We start from the raw sequence: 20350 nt of genomic DNA on the forward strand, positions 1-20350 counted from the left end.
TTCTTCTTTAAGTCTTCATGGTGCCTCTTCACAGCAACGGAGCAGTAACTGAAAGACTATGTCCCCCACTCCCGAGAGCTCTCTGGATACTCCGTCCTCCCACAGCCCCACAATCCAGTACCCCATGGTCCCCCTCCTCACACTTCTGGGTGGAAGCCTGATGTTCTTACATCTTGGACTGCCTGGCCCTGCCCACTGTTTCCCAGTGCCCTCAAGAGATGCCCAGGCTGGGCACGAACCGCCAGCACAGGGAGGCAGGGCCTCAAGGCACAGGGAGTTATCAGAATAGTATTTATTGATATGCTCAGTGCTACCTTGTTAATACTTCGTCACGTGGCGCGTGGCTGAGGTAATAGGGGCGGGGCCAGTGGGGCCTGGACTCCCATGGGAAACTGTCCGGCCAGCAGCTGGGGACCCGGGGAAGGGGGATGTGGTTATTGCGTTGTATTCCTTCCCTCATCTGCACCCTGGCGCCCTGGCGCCTACGCCTGCTCTCACCCATTGCTCATGTGGGTGCCGGCCGCTCGCTCACTCGCTTGCTCGCTCACACACACACACTCACACATGCTCATGCTCACTCACGGCACACCTGCCTCCTGCTTGTTCGCGAGCTCACTTGCACATGGGCACTGTGACTCTCTGGCACACTCAATCACTCAGGCAGGTGCAGGTGCTTGTACCCACACCTGCTTACTCAGCACGTTCACACCCGCCTCTGCTTAGGCCGCTCACGTACATCCTCCCCTGGCTTAAATGCACCCTCATTCTCCTGATGATGAACAAGCTCGTCGGTTACAGTAATCATAGTAAAAATAAAGTGTGTGTCAGGCTATGCGGAGAAAGTGCATGTTGATTTGGACCTGGGGCAGCCCTTGGTCCTCCCACCTGAAGGCATCAGGTCCTTCTGCAGGGGCCAGGCCCTTAAGTGAGTGATCCCTGGGGTCTGTCCTGAGGCCAGTGTCACCTTCCCTAGCACCCCCCTCACTTACCCTCTAGGCTGGGCCCAACTGGGTGTGCTGAGTTGTGTCAGCCCACAACAAAACCCACTAAAAAAAATAAACTCTTCGTCTTGTGGCCCAGCACTCTGTGGGGGTGCCTGATGCCCGGGGTGGGCACCCTATCCCACCTTGCGCTCGAGCCCCAGCCTGCACTTGTGGATGCCATGGTGAGCCAGGTGGAAGGGGTGCTGGGCCCCGTGGCATGCAGACAGGAGGCTGGGGGTGTGTGGGCAGTACTGGGTGAGCAGAGTTCCGATCTACTCAAACCTAGGCTCGGTTTTGCCATCCCTGGCTCACGCGGACAGTTTCTGGTGGCCTGGGAGGCCCTGGCCCTTAAAACTCCACAGTACTCACAACTGTTCGTGGCTCCTCGAAGGTGGCGATGAGGATCTGCTGGGGTGGGGGGATGCTGAGGAGGTCGCCCATGTCTGAGGGTGCACAGGGGCCTCCTTCCTCCTCTTCCCGGGCCTCATACAGCGTGCTGATGTGGAGCAGGGGGTGAGTGGCGTTTCGGCTCAGGATGGTGAGGGGGTCAGCCTTGCCCAGACTGCCTGGTGACAGGGACGCAGCAGCAGGGGCTGTGGGGGGTGAGCAGACATGGAATGGGCCCCCTGGTGGAAGCCCTGGCCGGGCAGGCTCTGTGGGGTATGGGATTTCCTTCTCGGGGAGCGGAGCATCTGAAAACAGGCAGGAACACAGGCGTTTCACAATCCGGCTCACTCGCTGCTACCGCCCTCCCGGTGCTACCCACGGGCACCTACCGGGACCCTAACTTCCATGGATGGCAGGCACCCTTGCATTTAGCAGCCTGCCTGGCTAACTCTAACTCCCAAGAAATAGCAATGCTACTTGCTGAACTGCCGTCCCTCCCATTCCCCGCCAACCAATGGCTCGTATCTGCCTGAAGCACTTATTGACTAAAGGAGGTATGTTTCCTGGTGACTGCAGTCCTGTCTTCCTCCTCATCCTCTCTGCCTTATGAGAGCGTCCAGACTCCTATTAGACCTGGCCCTCACTTTAGGCGCAATCCATCTGTTACCTCTGCTGTGACCAAGCTGGCTAGCCTGGTCACCACCTCATCTATACTGCTCTCGGGTGCTTTCCCCCTTTGTGCCCTAGAGCGGGGACTCCCTGGGAAGAAATATCCTGTTCAGTCTCCCACCTGCCTGGCGCCCTACCTTTGGTGGGTGCTGTAGCCAGGCCCAGCCCACACTCCTCTGTCTGGGACAGGAAGCCGCCTTCCTGGCTCCGGGAGGCTGGTAGGGCAGGGGGTACCGCCTCGGTCTTGGCCTTCTTGGTACCTAGGATATAGGGATGTACGTCCAGGGAGAAGTGACGGGTATGCTTTTTCTCAGAGGCAGCAGGCGGGGCAGAAGAGGGGCCTGTATCACCTCCGCTACCCTTGTAGTGGTGGGCAGCCCGGGCACCAGCATCCAGCAGCGGGGCAATAAGCGTGTCTGTGGCTGTCTTCCTGCGCACTGGCTTGGGCTTCTCGGTCTTGCTGTTTTCCACGCGCATAATGGCCAGCTGCTCCTTGAAGGGCTGCGGCAGCGGGTTGCTGGTGGGGATCCATTTCATTTTCTTACGGGGCCGCTTGACCACGGGTGGCTCGGCAGAGCCATCAGGCTCCGCGGGGTTGATGCTGGGGTCCACGGTCTGGATGCCAGAGTCCCGCACAGTGGGCGTGGTGTCATGGTTAGACTGAGCCAAGGCAGCCAGAAGCTGCCGCACCACGTTGTCGTACATGAGGTCGCTCTCGTTGGTGATGAAGTCCAGCCGATTAAGCGACTTAATGTGGTCGCGGTTCTCGTTACAGAACATGGCCAGGATGTTGATGTCGCAGAACTGAGAGCGGCGCCACTGCCGGCGCGTCTTGATACCCACCTTGTGTAGTTTGTCAAAAATGAAGTTGCTCTTGCGGAAGATGAAGAGGTGGATGAGGTTGATGAGGATGATGAGGTTCATGAAGCAGAGCAAGACGATGTCCACCCCTGCAATGATCCGCTGCAGCTGCACGGACGGCAGCTTGCAGTTGACGCGCACCGTGGGCCCAGCGCTACCCACCGGCCCGTCAGGTGAGGCGCCCAGGGCACAGGTGAACTCGTTCTGCTTCTGGGTGGCGTAGTACGTGCATAGGTAGGAGATGGGCACCACACTGAGCAGCAGGATCAGCACGTGCCGTGCCAAGTACAGCTTGGCCAGGAAGTTGCTGCGGCCCCGGCGTTCCAGGTACTTCTCAAACAAATTCTGCTCGGGGCTCTTCTCCTTCTCGGCATTCTCAATGATCTCTCGCTTCTCACGCTCCGTGATGCCTGGCCCCTTGGATTGGATCTGCTTCTCAATCTTGGGGGCGCGACCTTCGGCTGCTCGGTGGTAGCAGTTATCGATCTCCTGAAGCAGGAAGTTGAGCTCGGAGGTGAGGCGAGTGGAAGCCAGAAACTCCCAGCCCAGTGCGGGCACGTACATGATGGCGGCAAAGGCCAGCAGTGCGTAGGGCAGGAACTTGTGCTCAAACAGCGACGGCCAGTGGCTGGCATCCACGCCGGGCAGCGCATCCCGCAGCTCTGTCCAGCAGTAGCCACGGGCGTACAGCGCCTGGTCACGGGTGAAGTTGTGCGGAGTATAACAGTAAATTGGTTCCTCTGAGGGTAGAGAGGAGACACGGGCTAGGGCAAGAGGTGGGACTAGCCTGAGGAAGACCAGGTCTTGGGATGAAGGGCATAGGATGGACCTGATCCCATCTCTGCTCAGACCCCTCCCTATGCGGGTGGCTGGGCTCTACAGCCCCTCTCGTAGAGCTGCCTGCCCTATGCAGGAACTGCTCTTCCCCACTCCTCTCAGGCCAGTTTTCCCTCGCACTACAGTGTTGTGTGTACGGTTCCGATCCTGAGTACCACTTATGAAGTGGTTAGCCAGGGGTTAAGACCTGAATGCTGAGGAAACTGGCCTATACTATTCATCTTGGTCTAGAAAATCCATAAAGTCTGTATGTACGGGACAAACCAAGGTCTAGAGGAGATCAAGACAGACCATGCGGGCAGCAGGGTTCCTCTCTCAGCATCCCACGGGGACCAAATACCAGTCTTGGCCACTGGCTTTGCACCACCAGGATTGCTGGCCTAGAGGCTCCTATCTAGCCAGAGCCAGTCACCGAGGCCCAGACTCTAAGAAAACTCTGCCTGTGACAGGTGTGAGGGGTCTCACAAGCGCCCCTGTCCTGGAGGAAGAAAACTGTGGGAACCCTGGATGCTGGTGTTAGGGACTGCTCACTGGCTGGCCATATCTGCCACTGAAAATGAACAAAGGGCCTGTCTGCACTTGGCTTATGTGGACACACGTCCTGAAGCAAAGGATGTCACACATGCTCGCACTGGGCCGTGCTCGGCCTTGTTTTGCAATCTTATGCTTTCAGTTTGTTTTCAGAAAAACTCGGAGGCTCAAAGTCCACCCGATTGGATCATGATCCCTAGGTGCCAGGCCATGGTTTCCTATGGCATGAATCCAAGCCAACTCTGCCTTAGCTATCTCTCCGACACTCAAGACTGGCTCCAGCTTAAAGCCCTTCACCACAGTCTTGAGATCAGGAAGTAACAGGGTCTAATTGGCTAGTCTGGACAGGGAGATGGCAGAGACCCAGGCTAGCTGGAAGACTAAGGTGAGGGTTTTGAATATCAAATGTTCCCTATAGGCATATGTGTGTGAACGTTTGGGCCGCCGCTGGTGGCACTGTTTTGGTAGGTTGTGGAATCTTTGGGAGGTGGGTTCTAGCTGGAAGCATGAAGCTAAGGAGGGCCTATATCCACCTCAGTGTGAATGAGCTCCACACCGCACCAGGAGCCCCTGCCACGGATGAAGCCGTCTCAGCCATATGCCTTATCCCCATGCGGTAGTCCCTGAAACCATAAAGCACACCAAATCTTCCCAGTTAGGTTGTCTCTGCTACAGCAACAAAGTAACCAACACAGACATCAGTCACAGTGATGTCTTCAGGGGTCCAAGAGGCAGGCAGGGGACAGTGACCTCATTGCCTCCACGTTCTTCTTGCGGTACCAGCAATGTAGGGGGTCCTGGCCCCATTCTAACTTAGCCTAGGACCTTGGTAACCATTTGGGGTGTCTGCCCATATAGCCTCTCATCATGAAGAGTCAAAGACACTTAAGCCTCAAGGACTATCAGAACATAACTCAGTCAAGGGGAACCCCAAGACCAGTGGCTATATGGCTCTGGGAAGGTATAGAGGGTTCCAATGGAGGTGTGGGTAGGCTAGATAAAGATAAGAGTGAGCCTTGGTTAGATGATCAGATACTGGGGCTTCCTGAAGTTGGGGCCATGTCCACATGAGAGCTGGGCACCTGGCCATGGCCAGGGGTGGAGGAGGAGGCTAGGGACAGTCAGGGAAAGCTGATCCCTTTAATCTGAGGTCCTGGAGGACAGGTGTCTGGGCCAGTTCTGAGAAGAGCAAATAGGGGAAGCAAAGGAATTGGCTCTCTTGGTTGAAAAAAAATGGAATTTTATTCTTTTTTTTTTTTTTTTTTTTGTCCTTACAGCCGATCCCTAAAACCACAGAAGGGTGCGTGGTCTTCTCTCAGGAAATTTGAGTCCCGCCCTGAATCAAGCCCATCTCTACATGAACAGCCAAGCTGTAAGCTGGGCAAACAAGAGGAGAGAATCCCCATATTCCCATGGGCACTCCCACTCCTCCTTGGTTGGCCTGTGTCTGCAGAGGCACGTGGTGCTTCTGATGGCATGGCAGATACCCAAGGACCTGCAGAAGGGCAGGTGTCCACGAATGGTTGGCTACCATAGGGTGCTGATGCTGCGGACATGTGCTGAGCCTGAACTGGGCAGGACGGCAGGTACACAGACACTGGATGCTCTGTCCTGACACAGTGGCTGCATGGAGCTCTCTGACTGAGGCTCCTCTCTTGGGATTTCCCAGGGCTGATAGGTTCTTGTCTAGCTAAGTACAGGGGATTTCCCAGGGGTGATAGGTTCTTGTCTAGCTAAGTAGAGGGGCTCAAGGAGGAGACATGAAAGCTGGTCTATCTCAGTGCACATAGGACTAGCTCTGCAGAGTGTTGTTGAACGGTCTTTCCCCACAGGACAGTACTGTTTAGACCTGGACTGCTGGGTCATGAGAGTACACTGAGATTTCTAGCCAAGGAACCTACTAGCTGAGACTGGCATCGTGGTGGCAGGGGGTCAACTGCAGTGGTCACAGGGCACTGCTGCGGCTTCAGCTAGAGCAGGTCTGAATTGTAAAGGCACAGGCCTGTAGGGTTTTTACTGCTGCACAGGGTCCAGCTCGCTTACTCTGCCACTTGGGGAAGAAAAAACTTTCAAGGTTCTGCTGAGGCTGTTGCCTCTGGCCAGCTCACAGCCAGCTCATCTCTCAGCTCTCCTCACCCCCAGGGCAGGTCCAAAACCCTTCCCCAACTCTTTTATAGTGGAATGACAGCTCCCACATCCTGACTTCTGCACCTTGGGGCTCTGCAGCTGGGATTAAGGGTTTTATGGGAGACATCCTGGATTATCTGAGCGGGACGAGGGAACACAAGGGTCCCTTTCAAAGGAAGGCAGTGATGGATACAGATGGATACTGAGCCAAATGTCGTGAGGAAGCTTGGCTGTGAAGGTGAACTCAGACTTGCCAATGGAAGCTCCATCAGGACCAGCCCTGCCTACAGTTTGCCCATCTTGTTGTCAGGCTTGGGGCAAGCATCTTTATTTGTTGAGCCACCTCACCAGCTTTTTCTGGCCCATGGAAGGTGCTGGACATCAACCTAGGACCACTAGTATGCTAAGCAAGCGCTCTGCTGCCAAGCTACACCCTAGTCCTGAACACCATTTAAAGCCAAAGTTTGTGCTAGTCTGTTCCAGCAGTGTGGGCAGATAACAGGAGGCCTGGCTTCTTACAAGCTGCCTGCTTCATGTGTGTATGTGCGTGGGGGGAGTGCTCCATCCCGATACTTCCTGCAGTCATATGGGTGGATGCTTCAGAGCACTGCAGGTCTTGCAGGGGTGGGGACCCATACCTGGGACAGAAAGGGTTGACTTTCAGAGACCACAGGAAAAAAGGAGATGGGCTGGTATCTGAATGCCTTCAGTTCTCACAGACCCACCATAGAGATCTGCCCTGCTGGGTGGGATGTCCAGGGAAAGGCCAGCAGCCGGGTGCAGGACCCACCTGTTCTTGTTAGTATAGGGCACTTTGCTTTTCCTTAAGAAAGAGTGCTGAGAACGAGACACCCACTGGGTAACACGCAACTTCTGTGAGCTGGACGCTCACACCTAGGTGATATCCAGAAATACCCCAAGTACGTGGGACCTGATCATTTGACTATTTCAGGAAAAATCATTGCTGGCCTCCCAGTCTGGGTCTGAGAGATCTGATGGCTCTTTGCCTTTTCCCCCTTCTCCCACTTCTGGCCTTTGTGTCCTGACTCCCCACGCCTGCCTGAGTGGCAGGGGGCTTATTTCACAGCTGCCCTGGCTCCATCACTAGCTGGTCTCTAGACAGGAGTCGTCTGAGATTTTCTTGGGCCATTCCTAAGCCCTGAGCTCTACTTTAGCTCTGCTGAGTGGAGAGCACCAGTGCTGGGCTCAGGGCTGGTGAACATAGTGTCACCCATTATATGGAGGGCAAGCACCTTCTACAAGGGTTATCCACACGGCACTCTCCTCTGACACTCAGGATTGAATGCCCCTATAGGCAGGACCCAGGTGTACGCAGAAAAAAAAAATGGAGGGGCTGTTGGTCACACTGGTTACAGTACCCCACAGAAGTGGGGTGACTAGCTTAAAACAGCAGACGTGTACCTCACAGATCTGGAGGCCAGAAGAACAAAATCTTTCAGGAAGTCAGTCACCACTGAGAGCCCTGGCATAGGGTCCTGTATGTCCCTGTCCTACCTTCTCCTATGCTCTCACCAAGTGGTCCCCACGAAATGATGGGGCCTTGAGAGAAGGACCTGTTAAGGTACCCTTTCCCCACATCTGAGCCTCTTGTGTTTGGGGTCCCTGGATGCTTCTAGTTCTGTGAGACAGAAGGATATGAAGAGCTCCAAGCAGCTACTGGGCTGTCCTGAATCAAAGCCAAGAGAAGAAAGCAGTGCTTCAGAATTGTGCCGGAAGTCAGGGAGGGCAAAGGTTAGAAGTAAGGCTGGTTGTTCCTTTTGTCTCTCCTCCCAGCCAAGAGCAGGCTTACTAGTCACAGGGCCTAGCACAGGGCCTTGTCTGTGCTGCGTAGGCCCTAGGACCTCTCCTCACACTTGTTGTAGGCCTAGCTCAGCATGGGTAGGAGGGCTTAGGAAATGTGGGCCTTAGGTGGGCACCTGCAGTTCTGTGGGAAAGCACAGGGGGTTTGAAGCAGCAGGTCCAGGATCCGGGCTAACTTGGAGGACATCTTGGTGGTTCCAGGCCCACTCAGATGCAGTGTGTTTGGAGGTCCCATGGTGACAAGCTGGGCCAGCAGTGTCTGAGTGTAGGGATTATATCAAGAGATCATCAAAGATGGCCCAGTCCACCCACATCGGAAGCTGCCTACTATGTCTGTCATAGATAGAGCTGTGTTCTCCCAAGTATCTGCTGTAGTCCTAGCCCTGTGTTGTGGACTGATAGAAACAGACTTTGTAGATGTAAATGAACTCAGAGAGTGGACTAGAATAATCCCAACCTTACGATACACTTGTGACTCAAGGGAGGGTCACAGACACGGGGAAATCCCCAACATAGGACAGGTCTTGGTTGGTGGAGCTATAGGCCAAGGCATACCAGGGAAGGTCTGCAGCCACTGCTCATCAGGAAGAAAGGGCCTCTGGAGAGAACTCAGCCCACCTACACCTGGCCCTGGAACTGTAAGGTACATGTCTGTTGTAAGCCAGCCACCCCACTGCTGGTACTGTGGTCAGCATGGCCAAAGGCCCCTTTATACACACACCTCGGTGTGACTGAGTGTCAGGGCCTTTGGTGTCCAAGGATGGAGACCAGGAGAACTTCGTCCACCTTTGGCGTGGTATTAAGCAGTCTGAAGGATGCCTGCCCTCAGGTTGGACATCTCTAGGTCCTGGAGTTTCCTGAAAGGTGAGGCACCTGTGGATGATGGTGAAGAAGTGGGTATCAAAATTACCTGTTCTTATTGCCCAGTAGCTGCAGATGGCAGAGCGACCTGCACCTCCAGAGGAACTCTGGGGTCCTGACTGACAGTCTTCTTCCTGCTATGAAACTGGCATCTCCGGCCACAAATTAGATTTGTGGAGATGGATACCTGAGTCCTTGCCTCAGTTCAGGTCCGGGTGGGGGATGCTATTTCCCATCTCTGTGTGTCACCAGAAGCCAGCTCCCTAGTGCCTTTCACATCAGCTCATGTCATCCTAGGCAGGGCCCGCTATAGGTGTGTGCTCTCCTGCGTGTGACTACAGATGCACTCACAGGCTCCCTCATATAGCAGGCACAGTGCTACTGACCTAACACATCAGCTTCTCAACCTATGCACTCCTCCCTGACCTGCTCTTCCTTCTACCTACACTGCCTTTGCTAGTCAAGGGTGGCCTCCTGGACCATCGTTGCTTGATGTCCTCCAGGGCCAGCTCGGGTCTGGCCTCCTCTGCAGCAGACCTTCGGAAAGGGGTAATTCAGAGTTCTCGGGAGCATCTTCACTTTCCTACACTGTCAGCCCCAAGAACCCCATGCAGCATCATGGGAGTTTCACTATCCCGAGCATTGCCCTCAACTCTCATCCTTCTCTAGTCCTCATCTGGCTATTCCTCCAAGCCTCAGCTCTCCCTACCACCACCTCCCGTGACGTTCTACAACTCAGACCCCACATCCCATTCATACTGAGGGCCAGCAAGTGTAGGACAGGCCTACTCTCCTCATGGTTTGAGGCTGAAGGAATGGAAGGCCAAACAACAATAAAACAGAGGAGGTCTCTCAGGCGGCCCTGTCTCAACCCCTCATGCCAGACTGAGGTGGTGCCCAAGGTCTGTGATGAGACCTGCAGGCAATGCCTCACCGCCTGGCCGGGTGGGTGCGGTCCAGCTGCAACTAGCTGCCTGGCGCTGAGAGCCAGCGCGCTCAGAGCGCTGGGCGCTAAACACCTGCGGACGCGCGCCCTGCCTCACCTGCGAAGTTCTTGGTGAAGACCAGGGTGACCAGCAGGATGGGGACCAGCACGGTGCCGATGGTGACCACGCGGTCGAACGGCAGTTCCAGCTTGAGCTGCAGCAGCAGCGCGGCCAGCGCGCCCGCCTTGTCGTCCTGCGAGCCAGGCAGGATCAGCTCCCTCAGCTTCTCGCCCGCCAGCAGCGCGGTCGCCATGTCCGCCGACTGCTCCAGGAGGTGGTGCATGGGGGGCGGGGGCGCGGCCCGGCGGGGTACGGGCGGGGGGCGCGGGCGGGGCCGCGAGCCAGAGAGGGCGGCGGGGGGCGATGGAGACCGAGGTCACCGGGGCGCAGGGCGCGGGGCGCAGGAAGAGGGATGTCAGCAGGGATGCGGCGGGACTCGGGGGTCTGCCGCCCCGCGAGAGGGGTCGAGCTTCCAGGGCGCCGGGCCGCCGCCGCCCCCGCCGTGCGCTGTAGCCGGCCCGCGCCCTGCGTCCCTCCCGGGGGCGGCGGCGGCTCTCCTGCCTGGGCCGCGCGGCCCGCTCCCGCCTGGGAGGGGGGCTGTTTACCTGCGGCAACTCCGCGGCGTGGCTCCGCCCCCAGCCCCCCCCCCCTCCACGTAGCTGCGGCGTTGGCGATGACTTTGCAAAAAAAAAAAAAAATTATTTTTTCTTTTTAAATGAAATGAATGGAATTCATACTGACCATCCCCTTGCATCAGGGTTGCGCCAAGCCCTGGCCCCCCCAGCCCTGTGCACGGAAAGAGGCGGATCGCACGCTCTAGGGTCAGATGGTGTTTGGTAGCCAGAGGGTTCTAGTTCCACACCTCACTTCTCTTGCTCTTCACTGGGACCCCGGCTCCACATAGGCGTAGAGGCTGCCCTGTGAGATGTTGCAGACAAGGGTAAGGAAACCCGAACCCTCTTTCCCAGGCTAGTGCCTGCACATAAATGCTGTGTGGCGTCCTCTCCAAAGCTCCCGGATGCCTCTTTACTGCAGCCATGTCCCGACCCAGGAGCGCCCAGTTAAACACGCTGTGATGGAACGCCAGCCAGTGCGGATATGTTTGTTAACCCAGCATCTCCACTACTTCACCCACTGTCAACATTCATGGAGCTGTGCCAGCTCGTGGGGGCTTCTAGGATTGTCACCTGACACCCCCCCCCCCCCGGGGCCACCCACATGTTCTCTCCTCCCAGGAGCTACTGTACACAAACTTCTGCAGGATTCCTTGGCTCAGTATCTCTCCATCATTGCCTAAAGTCCAGACGTGCTTGCTACAGCCCAGGAGTCAGAAAGAGCTAAGAAAGCATTCAGGCTGGTCCTGAGGCTTATAGTGGGTTTGGGTGCATGGGGTTTTGAGGGAGAACCAATATGGGAGGGTTGAGGAGTCCTAAAGAACCCACCTTTTAGGAAGTGGACTGTGTATGTCTGTAGTAGTAACTTTCTTCAATATCCATTAGCTATCTGGAAACATCTCCTCATACTAGAGCAAAACCTGGAGGGACCGCTGTCCTGTCTGGCCTGACTCTTTCTGGTGCATTCTTATTTACACAGATTTTACCTTCACCTTATTCGCTAATGAACAGCCATCCCTAGATTCCTGGCTGCACTCTCCCCTAAGCTGGGGGAGGGAGGTTGGTGAAATTTTAGTTCTTTGCTTAGTGCCTCTGAGCACAGACTTGCAAGTCCAGTTTGGTCCATCAAGGAGCCCATCTCATCCAACTTAAGAAGGCTCTTAGGAAGTTGGTATCTACTTGAATTCAGGGATAGGCCAGGGAAGACAGGCAGGGCTCCAGTACAGGCCCTGACTGACTGCTCCTTCTAGAAATACTGGGTTCTAGGTGGCTCTGGTTCCATGTAAGACCCTCTTCAGTCCCAGGCATTACAACACAGCCAGCAGGGCTGTTCTCAGGTGAGAGGAGCTGGTGACCTTTTCTGCTTTCACACACATCCAGATCAGGATACAGGAGATGACGGCAGAACCAACTCCAAAGATTGTAGCTAGTAGGGTGCAAAGGAAAGACACCCTTATCACTAACACCAGTGCCTTCTGAGACAGGGGTCTGGGGTTATGGAGTGTTTATTTGGAGGGAGGGGAGTGGCAGTGACTGCCCACTGGCAGAAACAAACTGAGGAACCAAGGTCAGTACAAGGAAGCAGGAGCAGCTCAGCTGACTCAGCGGCCCCACCGATACCAACATTCAGTCTTGAGACCAGGAAGCCACACGAGTCACAGAAGACTGAAGCATGGCTGGACCTAATGGTCCACAGGGTGAGGCTCAATGTCTCCCTGTTGCAGCTGCTGTTTATCCAACCAGCAGACTCCACTGTGTCACAGATCCTGGCACGGCCATCTAGCTGTAGCTTGCTTGAAGTAAACACGTGGAGCTACACTCTTTCCTCCACAGTGCTCTGCTTACCTTCTGAGGTACACAAGGTCGAGTGGCATTAACCACTAAAGTCCAGACATGCTTGCTGCAGTCCAGGGGTCAGGAACAATCAAGAAAGCATTCAGGCTGGTCCTGAGGCTTCAGTGGGTTTGGGTGCATGGGGTTTTGAGGGAGAACCAATATGGGAGGTTGGGGAGTCCTAAAGAGCCCACCTTTTAGGAAGCAGACTGGAGTGCTCACTTTTGCAGAGCCTGGAGTTCAGGAGGTAGATCACAACCTGTGTAGACACCATTGGTAACACTGTATTCTAGCAGTGCTCCAAAACAGGGATCCTAATGAAAACCAGAGACACAGTGAGTGAGGCCCAGTCTCCTGGTGCAGGTGCACACTGAGTTAAGAGGTCATTTCCTGAGACCTGTGTCCTTCCCTCCCTTCCCATATCAAGACAGTGGCAGCCCAGGGTCCTGTAAACTCACTCTGACAAGCACATGAGGGTTTCCCAGAACGATCAGCAGTGCTTTGGGTCTTGTGATTGCAACATTAAATCTTTTTGAATTGGACAAGAAACCCAAAAAATAACGGTCATCCTCAAATCTATCTTCATTTGACCGTACCTAGGGACACAAAGATGAAGAAAAATGGTGTTTTAAGTGTTTTTCTCAATACTTGAAAACAGAAAGGTTAAGAAGCAACATGACCTTATTTAATTTTAAACGAGACAGGGCTTATATCAGCACTATTCAGTCTACAGATAGGGGGACCCTCAGATGCTGACAGGTTATGTCGGGTAGTGGAGTTTTAGATGGTGTTACTTTTCTCTTTTGAATCTGAGTTTTCTATCTGCAGTTAGCATATCCTTGCAGTAGTGACATTTAACGATTAACAGGCAGTGGTGTGAGAGTGTAGCTGTCCTTGTGTAGTGGCGAAAAGGTCACTGTACCGGGGTCTCCTGACACCTGCCCCATTCTGTTCCCTAGCTGGTTTTTTTTTTGGGGGGGGGGGGCAGGGTCTCTCTGTGTAGCCATGGTTGTCCTGGAACTCACTATGTAGACCAGGCTGGCTTCAAACTCAGAGAGACTCACCTACCTCTGCTTCCTGCCACACCAGTCTTTTGCCATCTTATTCCTCCATGAACTATTCTTTCCTAGATCCATTGGGCTCCTGATCTTTGGGTTTTGTTGAACAATGTGCTGTCATCAGCTCTTTTGAAACACTTGAGTCTAGGAGTCTCTAGTCTACCGTGCAGTCTTACACTGTGGATTGGGTTCTTTCATTTTATTTGAATATAACTATCACTCACTCACTAAATAACCAGCAATGTCAAGTGCATGCCAACTAAAAAAAGAGAGAGAGAGAGAGAGAGAGAGAGAGAGAGAGAGAGAGAGAGAGAGGGAGAGAGAGGAAGGAGGAAGAGGAGGGAGGGAGAGAGAGACACACACACACACAGAGAGACAGAGAGATAGAGAGGGCGCGAGAGAATGCAAGCTTACAGTGGAGATGACGATGACCAGGTATTCTTGTCCCTGGAACTCCTCTACCGAGCCGACCTTTATGTCAGTCAAGTCCACGTTTCGCAGAAGGATTTTTATTTTCTCTACCTTTAAAAGAGGTTAAAAGATTAAAATAACATTAAAAAAATCAAGATATTTATTATTATAGCTAACCAGAGACTAGTACGGTTTGGGTCTCTTTCCCACTCTTACTTTGAGTACTTGGTACACAGCTGGTAGCACTCTTTTGGGAAGCGGTGCAACTTTTAGAGAGGGGGCTCAGCAGGGAGAAGCAGGTCACTGAGGGCTTCTCAGGGCCTTTTGGCCCTGCTTCCCAGTCCTCTGTGATGTCAACAGTCTCTGCCACATGCTCCACTGTCATGGACTAAGCTACTCCACCATGTCTTCCCCTCCATGACGAATGAAGTCCTCTGAAATCATGAGCCAACTCGAGTCCTCTCCTCCCTGCTTGAGTTGTTTCATCAAGTATTCTCAAGGTGACATGGGGATGTGACACACAGTCTGTGTAGAAGTGTGGCATTTGCAGCTGGTTTGCACAAGGAATTAGGAGCATTTTGGGGCTGTGGATACAGAAGTGCTGGACCGCTGTAAGCTTCATGGGTAACTGCTGGGAGTCTGCAGAAACAGAGTGCTGCAGTGTGGACAGTTCATCAACTAGGGACAAAAAGGAGCCTAGAGGTGCACTCTCATCCAACCACCAGAGTCCCTCAAGCTTGCTGGCATGTGATGCTCAGGAAGGCACACGGGGACCATGTGACCAGATGCAGAGCCTGGGACACCATAGTCCATCGTCCCACTGTCTTCTGTCACATTGCTTCTGTAGCCTAAAGCTAGTGCAGCTCTGCGGTGGCTCACACTCAGTCAAGTGTTCCAGTCTTCAGCAGTTTTGTTCTGACCTGTTTCCTTGACATCTCTAATTATTCAAACCTTCTTCAGATGTGGGGACATGCAGGGATTTGAGAGGCAGTGTCTTGAGTTATGCCTGCTTGATCACAGTGATATGCACCATCCTCAGACTATACCACTTCTGCAACTAGGTATCCTCGGTGCCAGCAACATCCCAAGGAGGGGATGTTGAAGAATTTAGTCAGCTTTTCCGGCTCCTTCCAACAGGGCTACACAGAAGCAGCTGCTCCAGTTTTGTGACAAGTTGACTATTCGAGCAATCATTTTCAAACATGTCGGGGCAATTCTTAGTTGTGAGCTCTTTCTCATGAATTTTTAAATCCCACCTATTTCCCTAGACGTATGCATTTTCTTCTTTGGTAACATCTATCAATATGTCTTAACCATTTGAATTCAGCAAGTGTTGTTTGTTTATTTAAGAAATCTCATGTTGCCGGGCGGTGGTGGCGCACGCCTTTAATCCCAGCACTTGGGAGGCAGAGACAGGCAGATTTCTAAGTTCGAGAGTTTGAGGCTAGCCTGGTCTACAGAGTGAGTTCCAGGACAGCCAGGGCTACACAGAGAAACCCTGTTTCGAAAAACAAAAACAAAAACAAAAAAAAGAAAGAAATCTCATGTTATTCACAGTGTACTCTTTCTGCCTTCTGCTTCTGGATTGAGACGTGAGCTCTTGGCTTTCTTGCCATGTGACGTTTGCTCCATTACTGTGACTCTACAACCACCAGCCCAATCGAACACTTTCTTTTGTAAACTGCCTTGGTTTTGCCACAGTGAAAAGAAAAGTAACCTAACACAGCACACCTCTCTAGGCTCCAGTAACTGGGCCAGCTGTACCCCAGAGGGTGAGTCGCAGGAACAGGGCTGTGGAGAACAGTGTAGGAAAGGACTTGGGATTAACCTGGAGCTGCACTGAATGGGAAAACTGGCGACTAGAGAAGATATCCCTGTGGGTCTCAGCCAACCTGGTTTCTTGCTTATCAGCAGATCTGACCATCAATGTGGACATCACTTGCTTATCTTGCCAAACAAGTGACATTTATATAAGGAGTTATATGTGCCCGTACATGTTACATTTTGATCTGAATATGGGGATAGAAATGTAGGATAGGAAAATGGAAAGATAGCTCAGTGGTTAAAAGCACTGGCTATTCTTCTACATAACCCAGGTTCAATTCCCAGCACCTACATGAAGGCCCAGAACCATGTGTAACTCCAGTCCCAGGGCATCTGACACCCTATTCTGGGCTCCTTGAACACCAAAGAATCATATGGTAGAAAGACATATGTATAGGCAAAATACTTGTATACATCAAAAAGCATAAAATAATGAAATGAAAAATACTGAGAGCATTTTTAAAAGGTAGTATGAAGGGCTATGAAGTAGTTCAGCGGTTCTGCCTTTGCCTACTATGCACAAGGTCCTGTTTGATCCCAGCACACAACACAAACATCTTAGCATTTAAGCTTGATATAGTAGCATTTGGCAGATTGAAGGAGGATGATCATGAGCTTGAGGCTATCCTGCACAACAAAATGAGTTCTGGGCCAGTCTGCGAGCCATGGAGAAGCTCCATCTTAAAAAAAAAATCAGAAGCTAGACAGAGGGTTCAGCAATTAAGAGCATGGTGCTCATCTACACAACCCAGAATTGACTACCTGAGCTGACAAGTGGCTTAGGACTAGTTTCGGGGCACCGAGAAGCTCTTCTAGCGCCCACAGACACACATGCAGGCCACACATCCACACACAAAATAAAAACCAATCTTTAACATACATAAACAAAAAACTCCAAATAAACACTAACAAAAGGAGTCTCTCAGACTACTAGTTAGTCCCATGAGAATCAGTCAAACAGACCCCTAACCTACTATGCTGGATAGCTGTGCAGTGACTGAGGTTAGTGTCGAAGGCCTGGAAAGTTCTGCTCAGCCTAGATCAGTGCAGTCTTAAGGACTGAGTTGAGTCTCAAGGATAGATTGATGGCATGGGGCACTGTGTCAGCCTCATGTCCCACGAGCTGTTCCCTCTGAATGTCTACTAGTAACTGTGAAGGGCTTTAGGCAAGATGGTGACAACTGAATGGGGAACAGACAAGTCCATTCCCACAAAGCAACCATACAGTTGCACTTTCAGTGCTCTGGATAGACCACTGACTGATAAGTGTTAATGCTACTCAACCCTGAGTAAGAACAATGGAGTCTGTACTGTGGTCTGTGGCACTCTTCCACCTGGCTGTCAATATAACCTCAGAGGCAGGCAGGCATGGAGAACCAAGAGATCCACTCAGGCTGGAAGGATGGCTCAGCTATTAAAAGGTAGGCTCATAACCAAAACCAAAACAACCAACAAAACAAAACCAAGAGAATAAAACAGTTGTTCCCAGCACCCACAGCTGTCTCTCTTGCTACAAAACCAAAACCAGACAACCCCCAACCCCTGTCCAACAACAACAGAAAGCTCTTCCACTCCTGGAGGTGGGGATGAGCATATTGCTGGCTAAGGCTGTGTTCATGGCTGAGGAGACACAAAAGCCTGGACGGAAGCAGCAGTTTGGGAAGACTCAAGGGCTTTTATTTCCAGCATCTAATGAGATGATCACGTTTTGTTTTATCTTTTTGTTTTTCCCCCCTGACTTTTTAGTTTGTTCATAGGGCAGATTACATTGACAGGTTTTTTTTATTTTTTACTTTTTAAAAATTTTTTATGTTGAAACATCCCTGAATCTCTGGGATGAAGCCCACTTGATCATAGTGGATAATCTTACTGATGTGTTCTTGGATTTGGTTTGCAAGTATTTTTGCATCAATTGTTTATGAGAGAAATTGGTCTGTAATTCTCTCTTTGTTGAATTTTTGTGTGGTTTGAATATCAGGACAACTGTGGCCTCATTAAATGAATTTGGCAATGTTCCTTCTGTTCCTATTTTTATGGAATAATTTGAGAAGTACTGGTTCTAACTCTTCTTTAAAAAAAAGTCTGGTAGAACTCCGTGACGGATTTAGTCTGGTCCTGGGCTTTTTTGGTTGGGAGACTTTTTTTTTTCTTAAATGAACCATTCCATTTTTTTACATCTCAAATGATATTCCACTTCCTGGTTACCCCTCCAAAAGTCCTCCATCCTACAACCTCCCTGTTCTCCCTCCCCTTTGCCTCTATGAAGATGCTCTCCCATCCACCTACCCTCTCCGACCCTACCCCTCTCCTATGCTGGGGCATCAAGCCTCCACAGGGCCAAGGGCCTCCCCTTCCGTTGATGTCAGACAAGGCCATCCTCTGCTACCTATGTATCTGGAGCCATGGATCCCTCCAGGTACACTCCTTGGTTGGTGGTCTAGCCCCTGTTTTTCTTCCTATAGGGTTACAATCCCCCTCCGCTCCTCCAGCCCTTCACCAGTTCCCCAGCTAGGATCCCTGAGCTCAGTCTGATGGTTGTCTCCAAGAATACATATCTGCATTGGTCAGTTGCTGGCTGAACCGTTGGGAGATTTTAATGACTACTTCTATTTCCTTAAGGGTTACAGGCCTATTTAAATTGTTTGTTTGGTCTTGATTTAATTTTGGTACGTGGTATCTATCAAGAAAATTGTCGGGGCTGGTGAGATGGCTCAGTGGTTAAGAGCACTGACTGCTCCTCCAGAGGTCATGAGTTCAAATCCCAGCAACCACATGGTGGCTCACAACCATCTGTAATGAGATCTGATGCCCTCTTGTGGGTGTCTGAAGACAGCTACAGAATACTTACATATAATAAATAAATAAAAAAAATTAAAAAAAAAAGAAAAAAAAAAGAAAATTGTCCATTTCTTTTAGATTTTCCATTTTTCTGGAGTATAGGTTTTTGAAGTATGACCTAATGATTCTTTGGATTTCCTCAGTGTCTGTTGTTATAACCCCCCCCTCCACTTTTTCTGATTTTGTTAAACTGGATATTCTTTCTCTGTCTTTTAATTAGTTTGGTTAAGGGCTTGTCTATCTTGTTGATACTTTCAAAGAACCAACTCTATTTTTCTTTGTATTGTTCTGTTTCTATTTTATTGATTTCTGCACTCAGTTTGATTATTTCTGCTGTCTTCTCTTGAGTGTGTTTGCTTTTTTTTTTGTTCTAGAACTTTCAGGTGTGCTGCTAAATTGCTAGTATGAGATCTCTCCAATTTTTTAATATAGGTACTTAGTATAATGAACTTTCCTCTTAGCACAGCTTTCATTGTGTCTCATAAGTTTGTGTACGTTGTGTATTCATTTTCATTGAATTCTAGGAAGTCTTTAACTTCCTTCTTTATTTCTGCCTTGACCCAGTAATCAGTCATTCAGTAGAGAGTTATTCAGTTTTCAAGAGTTTGTAGACTGTTATTTCCATTGTTGAAATCCAGCTTTAATTTATGGTGGTCTGGTAGGATGCAAGGGATTATTTCAATTTTCTTGTATCTGTTGAGACTTGCTTTGTAACTGAGTATGTGGCCAGTTTTGGAGACGGTTCCGTGAGGTCCTTCGTGTTTGAGTGTTGTACAGGTGTCTGTTGGGTTCATTGGAGTCATCGTCACGTGTATTAGCTCCCTTGTTTCTCTCTTTAGTGTCTGTCTCCATGAACAGCCCATCTGTGAGGACAGGGACTGAAGCCTCCTATTATTAATGTGTGAGGCTCAATTACAGCTCTAGTAATGTTTCTTTTCAAAATGTGCATACCGTTGAGTTTGGGGCATAGATATTCAGAATTGAGACATAGTCTTGGTGGAATTTTGTGAGGAGCGGGTGCGGCAGCCAGTCCAAAATGGTGCCTGACTTCCTCATACACCCTTGGAAAGCCCCGTCCGCAGTTAGCACTGCGCAGACTCGCTGCTACGTAAGATCAGACCATCTAACAAGCGCTGCACCGAGCCAATTGAGAACGCATTCGTGGCAGAATCTGAGTGGTGCAGGCAGGAGATTTAAAGACCATGGAGAGAGGCTCGGGGGCCTTTGGAGAAGACAGGGTTCCTGAATAAACGGCTTCGAGAAGAGCTCCGTGGGTCCCCGTTTCATTCTGTGGGTCGGAGTGGGTAGCGACAGAATTTTTCCTTTAATGAGTATGAAGTGTCCTTCCCCATCTCTTTCGATTAATTTTAGTTAGAAGTCAACTTTGTGAGATATGAGAATAGCTATACCAGCTTGTCTCTTGGGTCCATGCCTGTCTTTGATGTTGAGGTGTGTTTCTGGTATGCAGCACAAGGATGGATCCTGGTTTTGCATCCATTCTGTAGGCCTGTCTTTTTTTTGGAAAGATTTATTTAGTTTATGTATATGAGTACACTGGTATACTGGTGTGTCAGACACATCAGATCTCATTACAGATGGCTGTGAGCCACCATGTGGTTGCTGGGAATTGAACTCAGGACCTCTGGAAGAGCAGTCAGTACTCTTAACTGCTGAGCCATGTCTCCAGCACCAGGCCTGTCTTTTTTTCT

The 20350-nt window shown here is 51.2% G+C and overlaps 2 protein-coding genes across 2 annotated transcripts in view; both read right to left on the reverse strand.

The window, feature by feature from the left end:
* Window positions 1-274: 274 nt before the first annotated feature.
* On the reverse strand, window positions 275-10691 carry Panx2 (pannexin 2). The gene is made up of 3 exons (XM_028753710.1): window positions 10121-10691; window positions 2177-3640; window positions 275-1675 (listed from the first exon to the last, which is right to left on the reverse strand). Exons 1-3 carry the CDS (start codon window positions 10344-10346, stop codon window positions 1332-1334), a joined length of 2034 nt encoding a protein of 677 aa, XP_028609543.1. The 5' UTR covers window positions 10347-10691; the 3' UTR covers window positions 275-1331.
* A 1958-nt stretch (window positions 10692-12649) lies between these two features.
* The window catches only part of Mov10l1 (Mov10 like RISC complex RNA helicase 1), a 66868-nt gene continuing 59167 nt past the window's right edge, over window positions 12650-20350 (reverse strand). Inside the window, exons 25-27 of the mRNA XM_028753724.1 lie at window positions 13983-14090; window positions 12969-13106; window positions 12650-12824 (exon numbers count right to left, since the gene is read on the reverse strand). Coding sequence (XP_028609557.1) covers window positions 12729-12824; window positions 12969-13106; window positions 13983-14090 — 342 coding nt within the window. The 3' untranslated portion in view covers window positions 12650-12728. The remainder of the gene's footprint in view (window positions 12825-12968; window positions 13107-13982; window positions 14091-20350) is intronic.

The sequence above is a fragment of the Grammomys surdaster genome, unplaced genomic scaffold, assembly GCF_004785775.1.
Source record: "Grammomys surdaster isolate TR1022 unplaced genomic scaffold, NIH_TR_1.0 125953, whole genome shotgun sequence".
Taxonomy (NCBI): Eukaryota; Metazoa; Chordata; class Mammalia; order Rodentia; family Muridae; genus Grammomys; species Grammomys surdaster.

What these genes read in the sequence shown, in the direction of transcription:
- Panx2 (XM_028753710.1), bottom strand. Translation starts at nt 10,346, where the DNA reads ATGCACCACCTCCTGGAGCAGTCGGCGGACATGGCGACCGCGCTGCTG. An exon ending in CTTCACCAAGAACTTCGCAG is followed by an intron (nt 3,641 to 10,120) that starts GTGAGGCAGGGC and finishes CTCTACCCTCAG; the next exon opens with AGGAACCAATTTACTGTTAT. An exon ending in GGCTACAGCACCCACCAAAG is followed by an intron (nt 1,676 to 2,176) that starts GTAGGGCGCCAG and finishes GCCTGTTTTCAG; the next exon opens with ATGCTCCGCTCCCCGAGAAG.